Raw genomic sequence first — 19,848 nt, 5'->3', positions numbered from 1 at the left:
GCTGTGCTCAGCAGCCACCGAAGTCAGCGGGTGTCAGCTGGTGCTCATAGGTATTGGAGCAGATTATAAAGCTAGCTTTAATGATGTAAATTCTATTACTTAACTAACACTTATTCTTTAGCTTAAGTAGCAGATACTTGTATTCCATATCTGAGCCTTCGATCATTTACATAGTAGGACCATTATGTAAACAGTCCCTTTGAATTCATACCATGTGCAAATATAGAGATAAAAAATCATCAGTAGGAACAGTAGACGTGCCTCAAACTCAGCAAGAAAACATGTTCCAGTATGTATCAAAGATGACACGAAGGTGATATTTTTCCAGCAAAAAATATGGGAATATTTATTCACACAATTTCTGTTTTGGAAGGCTTAACTGAATTGATTATAAATATGAAAGGCAAACCAGTATTTTTCTGCAAAGCATCCATAATCTTCCCTTCTAAGCACACTCAGAAGCTTGACTAGGTAATTGGAATATACCAAAAAAGCAACCTCAATTACTTTATCCTTACAGAATAGGAACAAGAAGAATAAAAACATTCAAGCCCAAAACAAGACATTCCAACCCAATTTATGATGTAGTACGTAGTGGCACAAACTAGCTCTAAAAAAATTTAGCAGTTGGTCGTTATTTCCTTGCAGCCTTTTTATTTCTCAATGCTGCATCAAAATGCAAGAGAACATTCATTGTAATTATTTCTCTCAAACCACTGAGACTGTTAAACTTGAAGGAAATTATTCTGACATGACATTATCTAATAAGAAGAATGAAAATTAACAAACCAGAAGCTGCTAGTTTGGCAGAGCTCATAAAAAGGAAAAGAGGCATGACGTAATCTGCTTTAAGAGTTTCATAGCCACCACACAATTTAACTTACAAAAGGTTTTCATGTTAAAACAAACAAAAATAAATATTTTCTAAATTAAACCCATAAAAAACACACAGCTTTTCGATAGCAGATTATGGTGGTGACATACAAAGCTTTGCAGATGTTCACTACAACAGTAAACTTCCTTTCAAAAGACAAGCATTAGTAGCATACTTAAACCACCTAGAGTTTATAATGCTGAGCAGCAACACTTCCCCACCCCACCCAGTACAGCTTTTATGCGGAATGTTCTAATTTTGCCAGTGACAACTCTTATGAAGCAAATTCAAAACTATTTATTTAGCTTCTACAGAAACAAAGTTAATTCAAACAGCAACCTGGACTGAAGGAGTTTAAAAAAAAAAAAAAAAAAGAGGAATTTTAACCATGTGTTTTCTTATGTTAACAATTTCAATATTTATTATATGCGATATGCCAGAATTCTAAAATGGGAACTATTTTCACAATCGAAAATGCAAATAGTACTGTTAGGTTTGGCATCAAAGTATATGAAGTGAAAAAACCCTCTAGTGTACCCACCTAAAAAAATATAATTCCATTTGAATACAAAATGAGAACTGTCATTTAATTATTATTGACAAAACAGACAAAAGGAAGTTTGTTCTGTGGAACAGGTTAGTCTGATACAAATGATACAAAAACTTTCCATGTGTATACGATGAAAAAGATCTGACATAAAGCACCAACTATATGAAGGATTTTAACACTGTATTGCAAAATGACTGGAAAGCAATGTTTTAACTGGTTTTGAAAATAAGCCTCAGTCAGATGTAGTTTTAAAATATTTACATTTCAATACAGATACAATACATACTTTATCAAAACAATGTATAATCTGCTGGAGTATATAAAAAAATATTCCCAGCCTAAACTGCTTACAAAAATGCACCAACAGTGAAAAGAGTTAGGAACTACCAGTTTTTCCAAGAGTAGTCCCAGTTCAAACATATAACACACATCCAGCATTAGAGTCAGTATTGATTTTCTTATCTGTAAAAATGTAAGAAGTGATTTTAATTGTATGTGCTTCAATATAGTTCGTTCTGTATGATTTTAAAATGATTTAAAATCGACACGATGAAGAAAAACATCTGTTGTTCATGTACAGAAACATTAGACTTCAGTATCATCCATCCCTCCTCTTCACTAAAAACTTGACATTTGGCCCTGATTTAGGAAAGTGTTTAAGCAACTGAGCAATGTTTACACTGCACTGAAGTCAGTACATACACGTTAGACATACATATGTAACTAGGCACATGCTTGTATGAATTGAGAACTACAAAAAATATATTCTAACATCTAAATTCTTAAGATTACAAAGGATGAAAGATTGCACTGAAAATCTAGTTCAACACTGTCAATGTAAAAGCTGTGCAACATGGTTTTTCATTTTGAAAAGTCTTCATCTTCAGCAAGTTCCCCCTGTAAATAAGTGTTAACACACCGACTAGAGTTCTAACCAAATGCCCAATTCTGCAAATGTGTTTCTATCAGGCTACACACACACATGGTGGTAGAGGGTTTACGTTTGGCTATTACTTCCTTAGATTTCAGAGCAGCCTTGAGACCAGATAGAGAAAAACTTCTCTCTGCTATTGGTCCAAGCCTGATGACATCTCTGGCTCTGCCTGCTCAGAACAAAGATGGTACAGAAAGCTGACAGTGTTCTGCTCTCTTTCTCACATCTATGCAATACAGGATAGGTAAAGACTAAGTACTAAACAAAATTAAACGTTTTAGTGCTATCTGACCTAGTGGGAGTACCTCTAATCCCACAGATTCTTCATTTACAACCTTGTATCTCCTCTGAAGTCAGCAGAAGTTTTTTTGTTTCACTGAAACAGAGTACTTGCATTTAAGTTTTACTTTTTATGCGTGGTGCTTAATTTGCCACTAAAACCTAGGATATACACTTGCTGCCCGCAGAGGATCAAAGGTGCTTTTTCGGTACACGTATGCTCAATCTCTGAAACACCATGCTGTAATAAAGCAAACTAAACCCTGTTAAATTTACAAAGATCTCATTGTCTAAGATATTAATCCATACAGACCTAGCACAAACCAGTTACAGCACCATATCCTAGCACAGAGAACGGTAACTAGAAAGATGCTTGCATAGCAAATCTTTGTCAAATTTCTCCTATGGAACAGATGGAGTTGATCTCCAATACAAATTTCAAACATGAGAGTGCAAAGTAGTGCTGAATCCTCACTTTCAGCTTCTCTGTATCTCTAGAACTCTGCTCTCCTCTCCCACTTTGCTAACAGTAGAGGCCTTTTGGCAAAATGTAGCAGTTATTTCAATCTTACTTTCCGAGCAAGTTAGTGGCACTCATTAAAAAATAAGAGGGGAATGCCCCCCAGTCTCTCAATTAATGCTTTTTTGCTGGAAAAGAAAGAACATCCCAACCCTTGGTTGCCTCTATTAAGTGCCTCTGTCCATGACTTATCCATTCTTCTTGGTCCATATATACTCTTCCACAAAACCAACACTTAAACATACACTGAAGTGTTTCAGCTGGTGAAGCTTCCACCACCTGGTAGTTGTTTTTATGGGTCTTTTTTAGTTTCATTTTTAGCATACTCTGCTTTTTTGCTTGGTTTCCTGTCTCAACATTTTGAAGAGTAAGACGCTTTCGATAACGTTTGACACCAAGACAACTACTTGTCCGTTCTGACAGAACTACTTTCAGGACTTGACCTTTATACTTGTTGATAGTCTTCATGACGTTAATTATCTCTGGCGAGTCAACATCAGGATGGTTTAGTACCACAACTGGCTGGTTACGACGAGGGCATTTTATCAACTGATTCATTCTCAGAGGGACAAGCCGAAGACGCCTTGCTGTCAACAGATACGACATGTCAGAACTTGAACTGGTTTCCGACTGAGTTCTTGTTTTCCTCTTAGGAAGTTCCCTGAAACTTGCTTGTTTCACCTTATTTTTGGGACCCAGCTGACTTTTTGAGTAGGGTTTGCTTTGCTTACTCACATCACTGCTTTTCTGAAACAGTACACCAGTTTGTTTGCTATTATTTTTAACACTTGCCTCTCGCTTTGGTCTTTGCCTGAGTGATACACCTCGGGACGGAGCATTCGGTTCACTCTGATTAGGCAAACATGGCAAATTACTGCTAAGTGTCTCAGAAACACTGACAGGAACCGGGCGAGGGAGAAACATTTCATTGCAATACATAGACAGAGCTGATGTTTCACTTCTGTTTTCTATTCCATTTGATTTTTGACTGCTAGTAGCATTCAGCACTCTCAACATTGTCCCTTTGGGGATAAACACTGGAGTAGCAACGTGGGAATTTTTAGTCACCCTGCTTTTAGATGTTCTTGCAAATGTAAGCAACTGATCTTTACTGTCTTCTTCGCTACTAATCACACTGCTTCCACCATGTACTTGAGGCAAAGACACAGACTGTTCCACCTCAGTGGCAGGAACAACTCTCTCACAGCTTGCTGAATTTTCTTGGGGGAAAAGCACCTTCTTACTAGAAGCCTGACATCTCAAAGGCATGGATTTCATGTTAGATTCAGCAGCAGACATGAGCTGAGCAATCTTTCTACACAGCAACGTTGCTGACTTCTTATTGCATGTTGTGTTATCCCATCTGACACCCTCTGGAACATTTTCAGCCCCAGAGCTAAGAGAAAATACAGACGAAATAACAGGTCCCTCAGAAGGGTTGCCTTTATTTTCCATCTTCTGTAGTTCTAATGATTCCAGAAGAAGATTGTTCTTTTGACTTATGGTTTCAGCTCTCTTCACTTTGCTAAAGCCAAAAGTCACATCCTCACAAGGTGGAGTTTTAGTGACATGGAAGTTTTTTCCTGTTTCAGAAGACGTAACGGATTTTTTATCAAAACCCTTACCAGCTAAATGTGTTTCTGTAGAGCTGACTGGCAGACTCCTACATTTTTTGTCATCCCTCTTTAGAGGCAAAGTATCTTTTTGTTTAAGGACTGCAGAAGAAGAGGCATTTTTGCCCTCCTGAGCAGCCTCTACTGAAATGTTCTTGGAACTTTTCTCTTCAGAAATAGCAGCATATTTTGGAGGGGGTATATCCACACCTTCTTCATAACAATACAAGTCATAATGCAAGTTATTTTTTCCATCTACTTCCCACCTTGAGGATTTAAGATCACTTTTTTTTTCCGTGCTATTCATCACCAGAGATGGAGAACAAAGTTCTATAACACCTGAATGGACATCAATACCTTTCACCAAATGAAAGCACAATTTCGATGCATCTTCCCTCTGTATGGATACAGAGTTACAGTCTGAGAGTTGAGAATCAGAAAAACAAAGACATTCAGAATTCTTGTCATATGTACTATCCAAATTAAGCTGGTTACTAACACTGGATAATTTGTCTACATTCACTTCCATGGTTAGTAACTCATTTTGAGATACAGAAGATTGTTTTTTTCCTTCTGCAGATCGTTCTGTACCTTGATTCTCAAGTTCCTCTTCAGCACCACTCACAGGTTTGTACGTTGCTTCTTTCATAGGAATTAGTTTAAGAACCAGCTGTTGTGCTCCATTCACTATTTTAATCTCTACTATCTGAGCTAAACAGTTAGAAGGAACTACAAGTTCAGATGGTGCAATTACTGTTAAAGGCATCCCAGGTTGTAAAGGCTCTGTTTTTGGAGAATAAACCTCAACTTCCACACTCTGATTCTCACATACGCTTATTTCAGATGGCTCAAATATTGTTTTATCCTGGACTGATGCTGTGTTTACGCTACATTCTACATTGTGAGATGAACAGACTGTTTTAGTTACTTTATCTGGAATCTCACAAACCATATTTGAAGATGAATTTGAAAGTTCATTCTGAAAAGGAATTTTATTGTATTTCTGCTTTTCAAATAAAGTGCTTTGACTCGGCTTCTTTTGCTTATGGTTTATGACAGTATTTGACAGCCGTTTCGTGGGTGTTTCATGTACTCTTCTCGTATGTTTTACTATATAGTCATGTCTAACAGCACCGTATTCACAGTATTCACACTGATACGGAAAAGTTCCAGTGTGTTTCACCAAATGTCTCTGGAATTCTCCTTTGGTGTAAGATACGTAACTACAATGGGAACAAATAAATTTAATTTCTTCATGTTGACCTACATGCTTTTTATACTGCAAAGGATCCTTTGTTGAAAATCTACATTTATCACAGTAGTATTTACCTGGCAAAAAGTTTTTAACTTTAAATGTTTTCTGGGTTTTACTCGGGGATTTTTTTTCATGTTTTTCAAAGCCTACAGCATTGGCACCCTCAGGAACAAAATGGAAAGCTGGTGGTGCAATATGACTGCACTTCTTGCAGATGAAATTTTTGTCTTCAGTCCACCCAAGCTTCTTATGCTTTTCTACATCTTGCATTGAAGTTTTCTGAACACTTCTGCATTTTATACAGCTTATCAGTGACAACTTATTATCCTCAGCCTCAGTCCCTTGGTAACAGCAGTTTTGGTCATCATCCCCTTTTGATGGATTTGTTTTATCCTCAGAAGATTGCTTTGGGGATGTAGTTAAGGAACTATTTTTATCATTAACTTGGCCAGGGTACAATCTTGGTAAAATTTCCCTCATTTTTTTCAACTGCATTTCAGAAGACGTAAGTCTGCACCAGTTTTGTCAAACACAGCAGCAGCAGATGGAATGTTTTCTTGATATTAGTCTTGTGTATGCTGCTTATCAATCAATCACTCAGGCCAACAATCTGCAGAATATACACTTTGGAAGAAACGGTGCTCAAGGAACTGGATCCATATTATATTCCATGTTCTTAATTTTATTCAATCAACTTGCAGCACTGAAGAATAAAAAGCAGAAGATTAAGTCAGTTACAAGTCACTGATCGTTGAAATATGATGAACTAATAATTGAACTATTAGTGGACTACAGCTGAATTACAGAGTGCAAGTCTACTGTTAATATACCACTGATTGTATTCTGCATATAAAACCATTACCTCTAAGCAAAACATACCCAATCAAATAATCCTTTAACATTTGCTCTTATTCAAGATATTCATAAATTCATAAAAGTATCTGCTAGGCATCAAAACCTAAAGAGTTCATGCTATTTCTTCCACATCATGAAGAATTTTATATTTAAGAAATGTATTTATAAGCCTAAGAAGACAGACACTCTGTAACAGAACTGAGCAGCAGAATGATTTCAGTTCATATACAGCCCTTAACTCAGGAAAAGATATTATGAAACACTGCAGGTGCCACTCATTTGTGAGTCCCAGCAGGAAAAAGGAGAGTGACTACAATGGTTACTAGAAACATGCAACTATGAGTTGTTTTAAATACAAGGATTTTTAAGTTAACATGGAAATTCCTGAAGTACAGAAAGAAGTTTTCTGATCAGTGCCAATGTTTCAGATCCAAACAGTCTTGAACACTAATTCATAACAAGGTGCGATTTATACTTCACATGTTCTCAAAGTAATGAGTCAAAACAATCTGCGGCTGCAAAATCAATTACTTTCACTTCTACTAATATCACAACGTAATCATTTCTATATATGTGGTCAAACATATGAATTATTCACTCCACCCCGATAATACAGAATGTGTCAATCAAGCAAAACAAACAATGCAACAGAAAGCAGAGGGAGAACAGTAATGCCAGTGTAAAACCACCACATGAACTTGTGCAGCATATTTGGCCCCAGGTTTCAGCACTCTTACTGTCTCTTTTCTATATTTGACATGAGCAAGAGCTCAGCCTTTAAGCTTTTGCCAAGTCTGAGACCACTGTTATTTGGAAAATAAACAACTAAATTAGCCTTTCGAGACAAACATAAAACAATATTAAGTCCAAAGCTAACAGAAACAAGTAAAATCTACTCAACATCTTTCTTATTCAAACATTCTTACTTACAGACACACTGTTGCACAGATCTGCATTCATATATAGACCCTATTTCATGAGGTTATTTCTAGATTCCTCTAGATCTCAATACATCCTACAGAAGGCTTCTGCTTCTGAAATCCAGTTACTCTCCAAGTCTATCTACAGAGAGCAGGGCCTGATTTGGGGTCAAAAAGCACAGCACTGAGATCACCTAAGTAGCATCATATTAGAATAATCCTACATGAATGAGGAAAACTTTACACTATGGTACATCTCCACAATGTATAGGAGTGAGCATCTGATCCAGAAAGTTTTTCTTGCATGTCCCTGTGCTCCATCTGCCAATATCCCTAACTGCTACAGGAATGCTGCCCTAAAGATGGGGGTCTGCAAAGAGCAAGTATGCTGATGTAACCTCAAACAACAGTAAAAATAAGTTAGAAAACTGGTTAGGGACAAAATAAAGGGCTTTTCACTCTTTAGCAGATGGATGGCTGCACACCTGTAAAACTCCTCCACAGGTAGTTTTTAGGACTGCAGTAATCTCATCTCATTGCAATGCAGACAGCTGTACATCCCTATGTGAAAAACCTCTATATCCCGGTGTGAAAAACAAATCAATGGCAGCCTCCCAGGACAGAGGAAAAGTATATATGACTACTGTATCATGATCTGAAGATTTTTTTTTTTAAGCAATTCTAATGTTGGTAACATTATGCCCTCTGTTATCTAGATTCTGAAGAGGAAAGAAAAACAAATGTTTCTGGTAATCTGAGATGGACCATTCTTCCCCTGGTAATATCACTTCTTAGACTGAAGATTAATCTTGTTGACACACAAGTGTGATGGTAGGCCTATGTTCAGGACATCCACTGTTTTATTTCAGGAGAAAGATAGTAAGAGATCTTGATAAGCTCAAGATCCAGACCAAAGATGTTTTGAAGATTTCTATACAGCTTTAAGAAAGCACTAAAATTGCATTAGAAAGGAAAGGGTGAAGTTAGATCAATATCTGCCTTTTTTTGCTGTTAACAGCTATCCATTGATACTGAAACTGCACTCCATATGAACTGATCAAAAGATAAGCATAGAGCACTTTATGCCATCAACATCCTGGACCACAAAAAAACAGTATTAAAAGACATGGAGAGTTATCCTATATCCTTTAACACTGTAAGCTTCACTTTACGGGACAACATGAAAAAGGATCCACCACTTTTAAAGAGCAGGAAAGTACAAAAACCACTGTCAAACACTTTAAGAATGCTTCAATTTACCAGACAGATCTGGGTTGCTCAGTCCAAGAGGACAGTAGAAAAATTTTACAGAGGGAATTCAAAGAACAGCCTAGTAATCCTTCTAAACTTTCCTAACTCAAATAGCTTTATATATAAAAGTGAAAACAAATAGGTATATAACCCCAAAACCAAGCTTTCATTCAGACCTGTGACAAATAGCATGTTCCTAGAATCCAGGTTTCAAATGTTGTTGGAGTTACTGCAACTGCATTTCAGATGTGCGGTGGGTTGACCCTAGCCAGCAGCCAAGCAGCCACACAGCCACTCACTGGCTCCCCACCCCTCCCTGAGTAGGAAGGGGAGTGAACTGGAGAAAAAGAGCAAAGCTTATGGGTCAGGACAAAGGCAGTTTAATCGGTGAAGGAAAGAGATGGGCAGGTGATGCAAAGGAAATCATTCACCAGCTTCCACAAGTAGACCCATGCCTGGCCAGTCTCCGAGCAACAGCCACCTTGGAAGCCAACCCCCCCTTCCTTCTTTCTCTACTTCCAGTTTTCATTGCTGAGCATGATGTTACATGGTACAGACTATCCCCTTGACCAATTCTGGTCACTGTCCCAGCAGCATGCCATCCCAGTCTCCTGCCCACCCCATGCCTACTCACTGCAGCAGAGGCAGAGACAGGGGTAAAACAATACCCTGACGTTGTGCAAACACTCTTCAGCAACAGGCAAAACACTGGTGTGTTATCAACACTGTTTCAGCCACGGATCCAAGACACAGCATGGTACAGGCTGCTATCAAGAAATTTAACTCCATCCCAGCCAGACCCAGTACAAGGTGAAAAAGAACTGAATAACCAGGTGATGCTGAAGTGACACCACTCCTCCACTTTCACCAATCTTACCTGAACGCTGAGTAGTTAACAAAAGTTTTAATGCAAACAGTTCCATTTATCATTATTTTGGATAAAACAAGCCCAAAAGTACATTGTAATTTCATTCTTGTATTAAAAAAAACTATTTGCTTTTTCTGGTTACTTCAGAAAAATGAGACCATCAATGTACACAGAGAGGTGGTGCAATCCACCATCCATTCACTCTATAAAAGGGGGGGGGGGGGGGGGGGAAGAATTCCCCTGAAGATTTGTTTTGATATTTAAAGGGTTAGCAGAGATATGCTTCAGAAGATTTAATTAAAAGATACATACTCCATTTTTCAAGTTACAATCAAATGCAGAGCACACAGACCAATCCAAAGATACCATTAAAGGAAGACCTGAAAGTCTACATGGAGTCTGAATGACAAACCCAAGAACAGGATAGATGAAGAATGGAGTAAGAGGTACTAGGAGTGTTAAGATCAATTCCAGTCACTGTCTTTACAGGAATGGATCCAGAAAAAGTTTGTGAAAATACTTTGAAATACAATAAGGTAGGCGAATTAGGAGAAATTCAAAAAATTTAGAGGCCCTAGTAGTTCTGAAAAAAATTGGAAGCAAAAAGTCAGAGGCACAGGGGAAAAGGACAACAGAAGGAAGATAAACCAAACTTTCTCATTCACCCCTTCTACCAAACACCTGCAATCGAGTGACATTAAAAAGTGGTGCACTAATAAAAGGAAATACTTCCACCTTTCACACAACACTAGCATATCTTGAACCTTGCTGCTCAAGACACATAGATCAGTAGATCTGCAGGAGTCAAAAGGCATTCCTAACAGGTGGTATCACATTTACATAAAGGTTAAAAACAAGAAAAATAGGAAGAAACATCCTCTGCAGCCTGACTATGCCAAATTCATCCAGTACAAGGTTTTTTGCACTGAAGTAGATTACAAACCACTGATGTGGCCACTGTCAGACAGGAATTGCCAGTGTCTTCCCATTATTCTATACTCCTGAAATTTCCATTTACTTCAAATACATTAATACTTTGTTCATCATTTCAAAGAAAAATATTTATTTTCCAGTGTTTTAGTTTCCTTTTTTATCTCAAATTACACACTGCTATCAATGAAATGGGTGTGACGAGCAGCATGCATTTATCATGTGTGATCAAATAAGACCTTACTTTAGCAAACCGCACACCTCTAACACACCAAGTTCACAGACTGCATCCAACAATCAAGGCCTGCTTTGGTAGTGAAAAGCCCATATAAGTCATCTCCTAAGAGAAAAGTTTAAACAGAATTGGAAGACACTGTGCATCACTGTATCAGGAAGATACAGTGTGTAAAATCTGAGGCTCTGTGAAAAACTTAAATCTCTGTGCAAGCTTAAAATTACCTTGTCTGTATTTTACAATTATATATATGCCATATAGTATCCATTTAACATTGATTGACTATCTCTTGTTAAGCAGAGTTAGCTGTTCTGCTGATCCCACTACACAGCTGCAATTATCAGTCATTAATTTTAGGCCTAATGACGGGGAGAGATCCAAAGTGCTTCACTCAAGTGTAACATATTGTAATAAATAAAAGGAACTGATTTTGTATTAAAAACAAACCATTCAAATACACCAAAAAAATTTCATCTACAATTATTTCTTCTTAAAAAGACATTCTGTTTCACAATAACAGCTAATCACACAGTCATAACACTTTTTGTATCTGAAATTCACATGAAGTTTTTCCATCAACATGAATAAGGAATGTCAATGCAGAGAATTACGAAGAGCAAAGACCATGCACCAGGTTTTCAGCGCTTACTTTTATTACAAAACATACAGTTATTTCACTCTACAGAAAAAAATTAATTACATTCAAAATTTTTACTACTTATGATATAAAGTTATGTAAAATACCGAGTAAAAGTAAATCACTATTTTTAGAATACACAGGTGAAAAATTGTCCAATTTATTGACATTTATTGGCATTGTAAGAAGTCAGGTACATATATGAACTATACAGTATTTTACTGAAATGGAGGTCTGCTTCTCTGTGGCTCTAGGACTGAGGCCTACCTTTATTTGTATCTAAAAGATACACATTTCTGACGTATCATTCAATTGCTTGGTGGTCTTCTTGCAATAAGCTAAGTAAGGCATTCTCAAATAACTACTGTATCAAAACCAGTATTTTAGAGAGTGCTCAGAGATGTTTATACAGTTGTTTATCGTTACATGTATGATCAACTTTTGAATTTATGCTGCACATTTTGTTATTTCACACAATTTACAACCATTTTCAAAATCTCCCTGTATATCCAAAGCATACTGACTAGTATTTAGCATTACCTTACTCTAAGCTTTACGGCCTGTAAGCAATAAAGCAAGGAAGCACAGCACTGAAGAAAATGGGAGAGGAGGGGGGAAAGTCCCATTAAAAGTACATATCCCTCCATGCCCAGTTCTCAAAACACTCGTGTAGACGCTAAAATTCATTTCTACAGATTTAATTCCTGCTAAAATTAGCCACATACTATCTGTATGTGCAAGAAAAGGGCCTTGACTGTAACCATTTACTGTAGTAACAATGCAGAACAGGATGCCAGCAAAATCCTGTAAAACACCATTAGTCTTCTTAATAATGAAACAGACTTTTTTTTATTAAACATATATTTTGGGACACTTCGGCTACGTCTATGATAACACTGGAAGAAATCCAAGTCATTTTATATGTCTGAATTATCCTAAGTAAACGATAAAATCCAATGTAAAACTTTTTTATGACAGATTCTCTTGCAACAAAATTTAATGTAGGATTTAATTAAGCGAATCTTATGCCCAAACATAACTCTCTAAATAACAGTTCTCTAAAGAACACAATTTACATACAAAATACAGGATGTTCCATTTTGCTCAGTAACACAGTTACTAACCCGAAAGCTTCTTTTCTTCAGGAAGACCACGATGACAAACCTGGGGACAACAGCTTTACAGTCCAGTCGAGTCTAACGCAGCCTGATGGCGTCCACGAGACAGCAGCACCCGCCAGCCAACACCAAAAAATCCCATTTTCTTGGGCATCCAGCCCATCCACGCACAAGTGCTGCCGCTTCTCCGGGGAAGGGAGGCCTCCCTCGCTCAGGGCCCGTCTCCGGAGGCCGAGCCCCGCCGCTGCCCGGGCGAAGGCGGCCGGGCGGGTGGCGGACCCTCTGCAGGCCGCACCGACCTCCGCCCGCCGCCGCCGCCGGGAAGGCGGCTCCTCCCGCGCCGCCGCGCAGTGCCGCCGCCGGCCCGCAGGGGGCAGCACCGCGCGGGCCGCCGGGCCGCAGCCCGCGCTCACCGCTGGGACCCCCGGCCCCCCCGGTCCGGGCAGGGAGGCGGGCAGGGCGGCGGCGAGCAGCCGACGGCGGCGGCGCTGAGCCGGCTGGCACAGGCCGAAGGTGGGGAGCCTTACCTGGCTCGGAGGAGGCCGAGAAGAAAAAAGGGCTGCCGCCCTCAGGGGCAGACCCCGCCAGCCGCCACCGCTCCCCTTGTCTCCAGACGCACAAGAAACGCCGCGCCGAGCCTCATCCTCCCCGCCGCGCAGCTCCCACCCCCCCGCTCCGCCCTGAGGTACTTACGAGAGCGAGGGCGAGACCCCCGCCGCCGCCGCCGCCGCCGCCGCCGCCTCAGCACGGCCCGCCGCGGTGACGGAACTGACCTCAGCAGCAGCTGCGGCGCCGCGCCGCCCCATTGGCCAGCGCCGCACCGCCGCTCCCGCCGGCGGCGCCGTGTAGAGCTCTACTGAGGCGCCCCAGCGGCGGCGCAGGCGCGCGGCGGGCCCCGGCGCTGGGGTGGCGCCTCGGGCCGCGGGGCCCGCACCCGCGCGGGGCCCCGTCACCCGTGGGGGCCCCGGTGCCGCCCGCGGGACGCAGCGCGAGCCGTGGGGGAAGAGGCGAGGCTGGTGTTGAAGCACCTGCAAGATGGCAGGCGAGGGTCTAGAAAAAGGCGCGGCGCCGGGTTGCGGCCGGCAGGCCGTCCCTCAAGGGCTCTGACAGGACAACAGGCCGAGGGAAGAGCCGTTGTTCCCAGTAACCGCTCTGCGTTCCCCCTGACACCACCGCGTCTTACTAGTGTGTGGCGTGGGCACGTTTCACGAGGATTGCTCCGTTGAGTAGCACGATGACGTAGTAGTTGCATATTTTCAGATGCTTCCTATAAAATCCAAATTTCTCTTTAAATAAACTGTTCCTGGTCAAATTTGAAGGGAGAAAAAAGGATTTTAGCTGCCAGCATCTTGCCCTCTAAAAGTACCTTTGACATCACTGCAGTATCTAATCACTCTGCTTAAAAAGGAAACCTTATTTGACATAGGGCCCACAGCCTTTCCAAATGGCGGTTTAAAATGGAGCTTTTTGGTATTTGACTTTAAAGTTATACTCTGTTTTGCTGATTGTTCTGTTAGCATGGATTCTGTGTGATAAGAGGAACCACGAGTAAGTTACAGCTTCCGATCAATTCCGTACTGGAATGATTGGAAACAGGGCTTGACCTGTCCTTACCATTGTCTAGACAAGAACACAGATCTTCAGGCATCTTGGATTTTGGGATAGGCTCTTTGGGTCACAAAAAAGGAAAGGGAAAGCTAAAGCTATCGGACAGGGAACTTTGGGGGGGAAAGAATCCTCTCAACTATGAGTTTTTTAGATCCAAAATGAGATGTTACATCTTTTGATCAGCAGTGTACGAAAACACTGTTAACAGTGGAGTTTGAAAAATTCTGGTTTATTGAACATTTTTAAAACTTGTGAAGAAGGTCTTCTGGCTGACAGAGCCTGTTGGGATTTCTAGAAGGTTTTTGACAAAGGCTGTCAAAGAAACTAAGCAGTAATGGCATAAGGCCAAATGTCTTGGAATGAATAACTGGTTAAAGATGGAGTGCACGGAGTGGGAGTGAGTGTGCAGTACTTGTAGTGTCGAGGTCACAGGTTCACTGCTGTAGCGCTCTGTGCTTGGACCTGCTCTACATAGTCACAAGTGACTTGGAAAAGGAGCTGGGCACTCAGGTAACTGCCTTCTGATGATACCAAGCTGTTCAGGGACTTAAGGACAAAAGCCCACTGAAGATCTGCAGAAGGACCTTATAAGCCTGACTGACTAGGCAGTAAAATGGCAGATTACATTCTGGATAGATAAAAGTGATGCACAGTGGGGAAGAACATCCTAACTCCAAATATAAAATGATGAGCTCCAAGCTGACTAGTACTGTGCAGGAGCAAAATCTTGGAATTACAATGTGTTTCTGTGAAAACCTCACTTCAGTGCTTAATAGGGCTCAGAAAAACAAGCTGTATGCTGAGATTTGAAAAGGAACAGAGAACAAAGCATCCTTATGCTGCTGTGTAAATTCATGATTTGACCATATCTTCAAAGCTGTGGGTGGTTCCGAGTTCCCTCAGCTCAGGAAAGACAGAATAGTAGTGAGAAAGGTTCAATGAAAGGTAAAAAGGATGTTCAAAAGTACTTTGCTCTCAACTTTCATGTAAGGAACAACTAAGTAAGCTTCCGTTTGAAAAAAGATTACTTGATATCACAAAGGGCTAAAAATCATGAGCGTACATTGTAATGTAAACAGAGGTGGGAATTGTGTATGTGGATCCCATGAGAGCCACCAGGGACAATTTGCACTTACTGACTTGTGTCAGCTACTCTGCAAAGGTGATTGTGTGGTGTTACGAAAACTCACTTTCCTAACTGTTATATCAATCAGTCTCTATAATATGAAAGTGTATTAACTTTGTTAATATATATTAGTTCACATAATACACTGCGGTGTAATGAGGTAGTGGAATTTTACTGGAGACTTTGGTATTATTCACGCTCAAGTAGAACAAACAGAAGGACAGCCCGGCCCTGGAAATAAGGACTTTGCTTCTTGGAAGCTTAGAGCTGTCCATGAAGGATAAAGGATACCCATAGACAACCAAGATAAAGCCAGCATCCTAGCCCCTCTAACACATCTTTGAAACCCTCCCAGTGTCATCTGGCATCACAGATAAGTTACACTAGCAAGACTGACTCCAGGGATATCTGGGTCCATAGACAAGCAGCAGGAATGCTGCAGAAATACAGTTGCTTTTGCAAAGTTTTACTATGATTAGTAATTGGTAGTGTGGGTCTTAGTAATTAGTCAAATCGTGTTGTACCTGAATGGTTGAAGGGTATAAGAACCCTGTGTAAAACCACATTCAGGGTGACCCAGTTGGGCTGGCACACCGCATGCACATGAATAAATATTTACCCGTGTAATTCTATACTTTGTGTCCTAGCCTCTCTCCTTGGTCAGCACAGGTCAGTGGCAAATTTTCCGTAACAGTGAGCTGCACTCAGCAGATCGTTTTCTTCAAAACCAGAAAAATTAGAAACATTCCTAAAATAAAAGACGATATTCTGTAACACAAGTAATAATTCAAGAAATAGTTTGCTAGTCAAAATGTTTTTTTCAGCTCATCTATCTGTATCTGAAACAGTCTAGAGTGCAACATCGGTAAAATGGAATCAGTTATCTGATACACAACTCTGATTAAGCACTTTTACCATTCTTCCTTAGCTATGTGTAGCTAGCTTGCTCTGAAGTTAGAAAGGCAATTGCCTGTAACAAATGCAAATAGAGCATTCAGTATTTAAATAAGGCCAGACTAAACAATGTCACCCAGAAGAGCCTTTGTTATGGAAAGCTTGAGAGTCAATTTGCGTCTTACTCAGTTTTCCACCTAGGTAAATTCAGTCCCTTCCGTGCAAAGCTGCTCCCTTTCCTTTCCCTGCCGTGGGAATGCCGTCTTCGCAGGGATGAGTCAGACCCGACCAGATCAGCTTAGATCACAGCTCCTCTTTCTTGCTTAGTCTCCAGCCCTGAACCTATTTAGACTACCAGAGGGTGTAATTGTGCTGCAGTTACCACCTTATCGCTCCCCTTTCGTTTGCCATTTGCCGGTCCTCTTTGGCGACCTTTGAATTCCCAGCTCTTGCGAGGTCTTTTGTTCCTTCTCGGTTTGTCCTGGGGCTCGCTGACCCCGCGGTGTTGGTTAGGCACTAGTGAGCGTCTGCGCTGAGGACCCTAACGGGAGGGTCATCACTTAGTAATGGTAAGGGTTGTTACCTAGGTAGGAGATGCTGGTGATAACGCTGCTACTTTGCAAATAGAAGCAGCAGCCAAGCAAGTAGCCTGTTTTACTTCATAGTGGGTCCTGGTTTCTGTAGCAAAGATGCCCCTCCTGCATCCTTGCACCATTGCTGTCCCCTGTGAGATGGGTCCTGTCATGCGCTGTGGGACACCCAGATACCAGGAATTCACTATGACTCCTCTGCTGCATGTCCTGCATTTCTTTGCACCCTCCAAGAAGATTATCTGACACGAAATGCTGATCCTGACTTGTAAAGCCATGAGAGCCACAGGTAGACAGTTGCTGCTCTAGAGCTTCAGCTTTGCAGCTCAACTTCAAAACTATGAAAGAGCTGTGTTTGGAGAAGGCTTGGGAGGAAAGAATACAGAGGGTGAGTAAATGGGCTACGAGATTAATCAGGTGCTCTAGGAGCTTTTCTTGGAACAGTTTTGCTTTGCATGTTACTAAATTTACAAGCCCCCCCAGAAAAGGTAAGAAAGCAATGTACTGGAAAATCGGATAAAACCAACAGTGGTAACACGAGTTGAAAATGAAAAAGGGCACTTTTTGGAGACATACAGAATTTCTCTCTGAGCCATTGCAGTACCCTCACATCAGAGCTTCTCCTATCCCACTTCAGGACACTATCATAACTACAGTCAGGTGGATATGGTTTTTCACTCTACAGGCTGTGATAATGCAATAGCACAGTCTATTGAACTCTGGGAACAGAGAGGAAAGAGCTTCTTTTGGGTATGTATTCCGTGAATGTACTTTGTAGATCTGAATTGTGCTGAGTGGAACGTTTTGGCTTCCAGGGTGAAAATATACTACTTCGTAAGCATGCAGAGCACTTAGAAAAGAAAAATGCAATCTTTGTTTTCTGAAATGTGCAAGCAGAAACTGCATACAATGACAATACTCAGGATTAAAAATAGCAGCAAAAGAAGTTTCAATTCTGAAAGTTTCCCATCCCCTCATAATGCAGGCTTGGACTTTGAGACTGAAGGAACCAGCTTAGTTGTTGCTTTGCATTTCTGCAGCTGATCTTAATGCTGTACAATACATTGCCACTTCAAGTGGCTAAGCAACGTGCATACATTATATGATGCATTCTAGAGGTTTCTTTAGATACACGTTCCTGCTAATTACCAGACTACTCCCTTCTGCTATTTTGTTTAATTGGAGGGCATTAGGACTATTAAGAAGTGTCAAGAGGGTCATTTTACATTATGATGTTAATTTCTGCGCCTGTATTTTTTAAAGCGTTAGATGGCTACAGGATGCTCAGATTTTGGTGTACCAAGCATACAAGTACCGGTTATCTATTGCTCTCTAGTGGCCAACGTGTAACCCTGCTGCTGTGCTCTATAGACGGCCTTCAGGTTTTGTTATCAGTGTGTATTACTGTAACATTATAAGCCTGTCTGCGGACATTCACCTTCAGTTTAAGGAAATTTACACTTCAAGCCTTGAGGAACTAAAAATACAAGTCTTGCATTTTTCTGTCTTCTCTTGCCCCAACATTTCTAATATTTCCACCCATGGCCCTATTTGTCAGGGACCTCACCAATTCACAAATAGTATCTCTTTTCTCCACCCCAAAATGTACACAAAGCCTCACTCCCCTGTTCCTGAGCTACATGGCAGTGCCTCATTTGGCCTCTCGCTAAGCAAAACACATTTTGATGGGCTAGTAGCAAGCAAGGCAGAACAGCTACTAGTTGGATTAATTTAGTTGTCGCTCCTCCAGCAAATGACCAGATTTTACAGTCTTACAGGGAACTCATTCTCATGTAGATCTCTACTCGTTTATCAAATTGTTTAATTTTGGAAACAGATTTAAGTATGAGGGTGAAGGTTGTGGGCTGTGTGATCACATAAGCTTTGTTCCCTTGGCAAATCAGGTTAACAGATGAAAGTTAAGGCGAAGAAGAGAGAAGCCAGCTGAGAGTACAGTCAAGGCAGAAACTGGAACAAGGTTCTGAACTACTGGAGTCGGGAGCTTCTGCAATGGCTCTTCAACAGACAGACTGTGAGCAATTATTAATTTTGGGGAGACTTGGGCACTTTTGTGAGGGGCAGCAGGCAATGATTACCTGCAAGAAAGAGACTGGAGCTGAGCCACAGCCCCTTCTAGCGCTGTGTTCCCTGGTCGTGGCTGAGCTGAGAGAAGCCCCTGGGGTAAGGACCCAGGGATGGCCACTGTCAGCCAGCGGATCTCCAGTGGCAGCGCCCAGGAAGGAAGCCAGTGGGCAGTGGTGGGGATCCCAGTGCACCCCAAAGCTTCCTAAAGGAGAACACGGAGGAAATATGAAGCTAATGAAAGCAAAAAGTAAAAGTAGATCAACTAGATTAAAAACACACAGTTACCAGTGACCAGTTCTCTCTCACCACTTATTTTTGTGGCTTGTAGCTATTCCTTAAAAACATTTGAAATTACCTAAGGATAGAATAACTTCCCTGCAACAATCTTAGTCAAGCAACAAAATGTGTTCATGGTAAAGATGTATCCTGTAAACTGATACAGTAAGAGAAATCTGAAATGGAGTCTTACATTTGACACAGATGTTAGAAAAATAGTGCTTAGCCAGATATGATTAACAAGTGTCCTGGTTTGGGCTGGGATAGAGTTAATTTTCTTCCTAGTAGATGGCATAGTGCTGTGTTTTGGATTTAGGATGAGAAGAATGTTGATAACACACTGATCTTTTAGTTCTTGCTAAGTAGTGCTTACACTGGTCAAGGACTTTTCAGCTTCTCACGCCCCGTGAGCAACAAGCTGGGAGGGGGC

At 40.9% G+C, this 19,848-nt stretch overlaps 1 protein-coding gene across 2 annotated transcripts; it reads right to left on the bottom strand.

Moving 5' to 3' along the window:
• Positions 1-568: 568 nt before the first annotated feature.
• ZNF518B (zinc finger protein 518B) lies at positions 569-13,658 on the bottom strand. 2 transcript variants are annotated; one of them, XM_087737530.1, is made up of 2 exons: positions 13,533-13,658; positions 569-6,728 (listed from the first exon to the last, which is right to left on the bottom strand). In XM_087737530.1, the coding sequence occupies exon 2, from the start codon at positions 6,518-6,520 to the stop codon at positions 3,272-3,274; it is 3,249 nt and encodes a 1,082-aa protein (XP_087593656.1). In that variant the 5' UTR covers positions 6,521-6,728; positions 13,533-13,658; the 3' UTR covers positions 569-3,271. The 2 variants fall into 2 exon arrangements, with proteins under 2 accessions (XP_087593656.1, XP_087593657.1); XM_087737531.1 differs by lacking the exon at positions 13,533-13,658 and adding an exon at positions 13,367-13,434.
• Positions 13,659-19,848: the final 6,190 nt, after the last annotated feature.

This window comes from Nipponia nippon, unplaced genomic scaffold (genome assembly GCF_047370975.1).
Source record: "Nipponia nippon isolate SJK-2023a ecotype South Korea unplaced genomic scaffold, ASM4737097v1 scaffold_6, whole genome shotgun sequence".
Classification (NCBI taxonomy): Eukaryota; Metazoa; Chordata; class Aves; order Pelecaniformes; family Threskiornithidae; genus Nipponia; species Nipponia nippon.
Note: the sequence above shows the minus strand (reverse complement) of the source record. Positions and strands in the feature narration are given on the sequence as shown.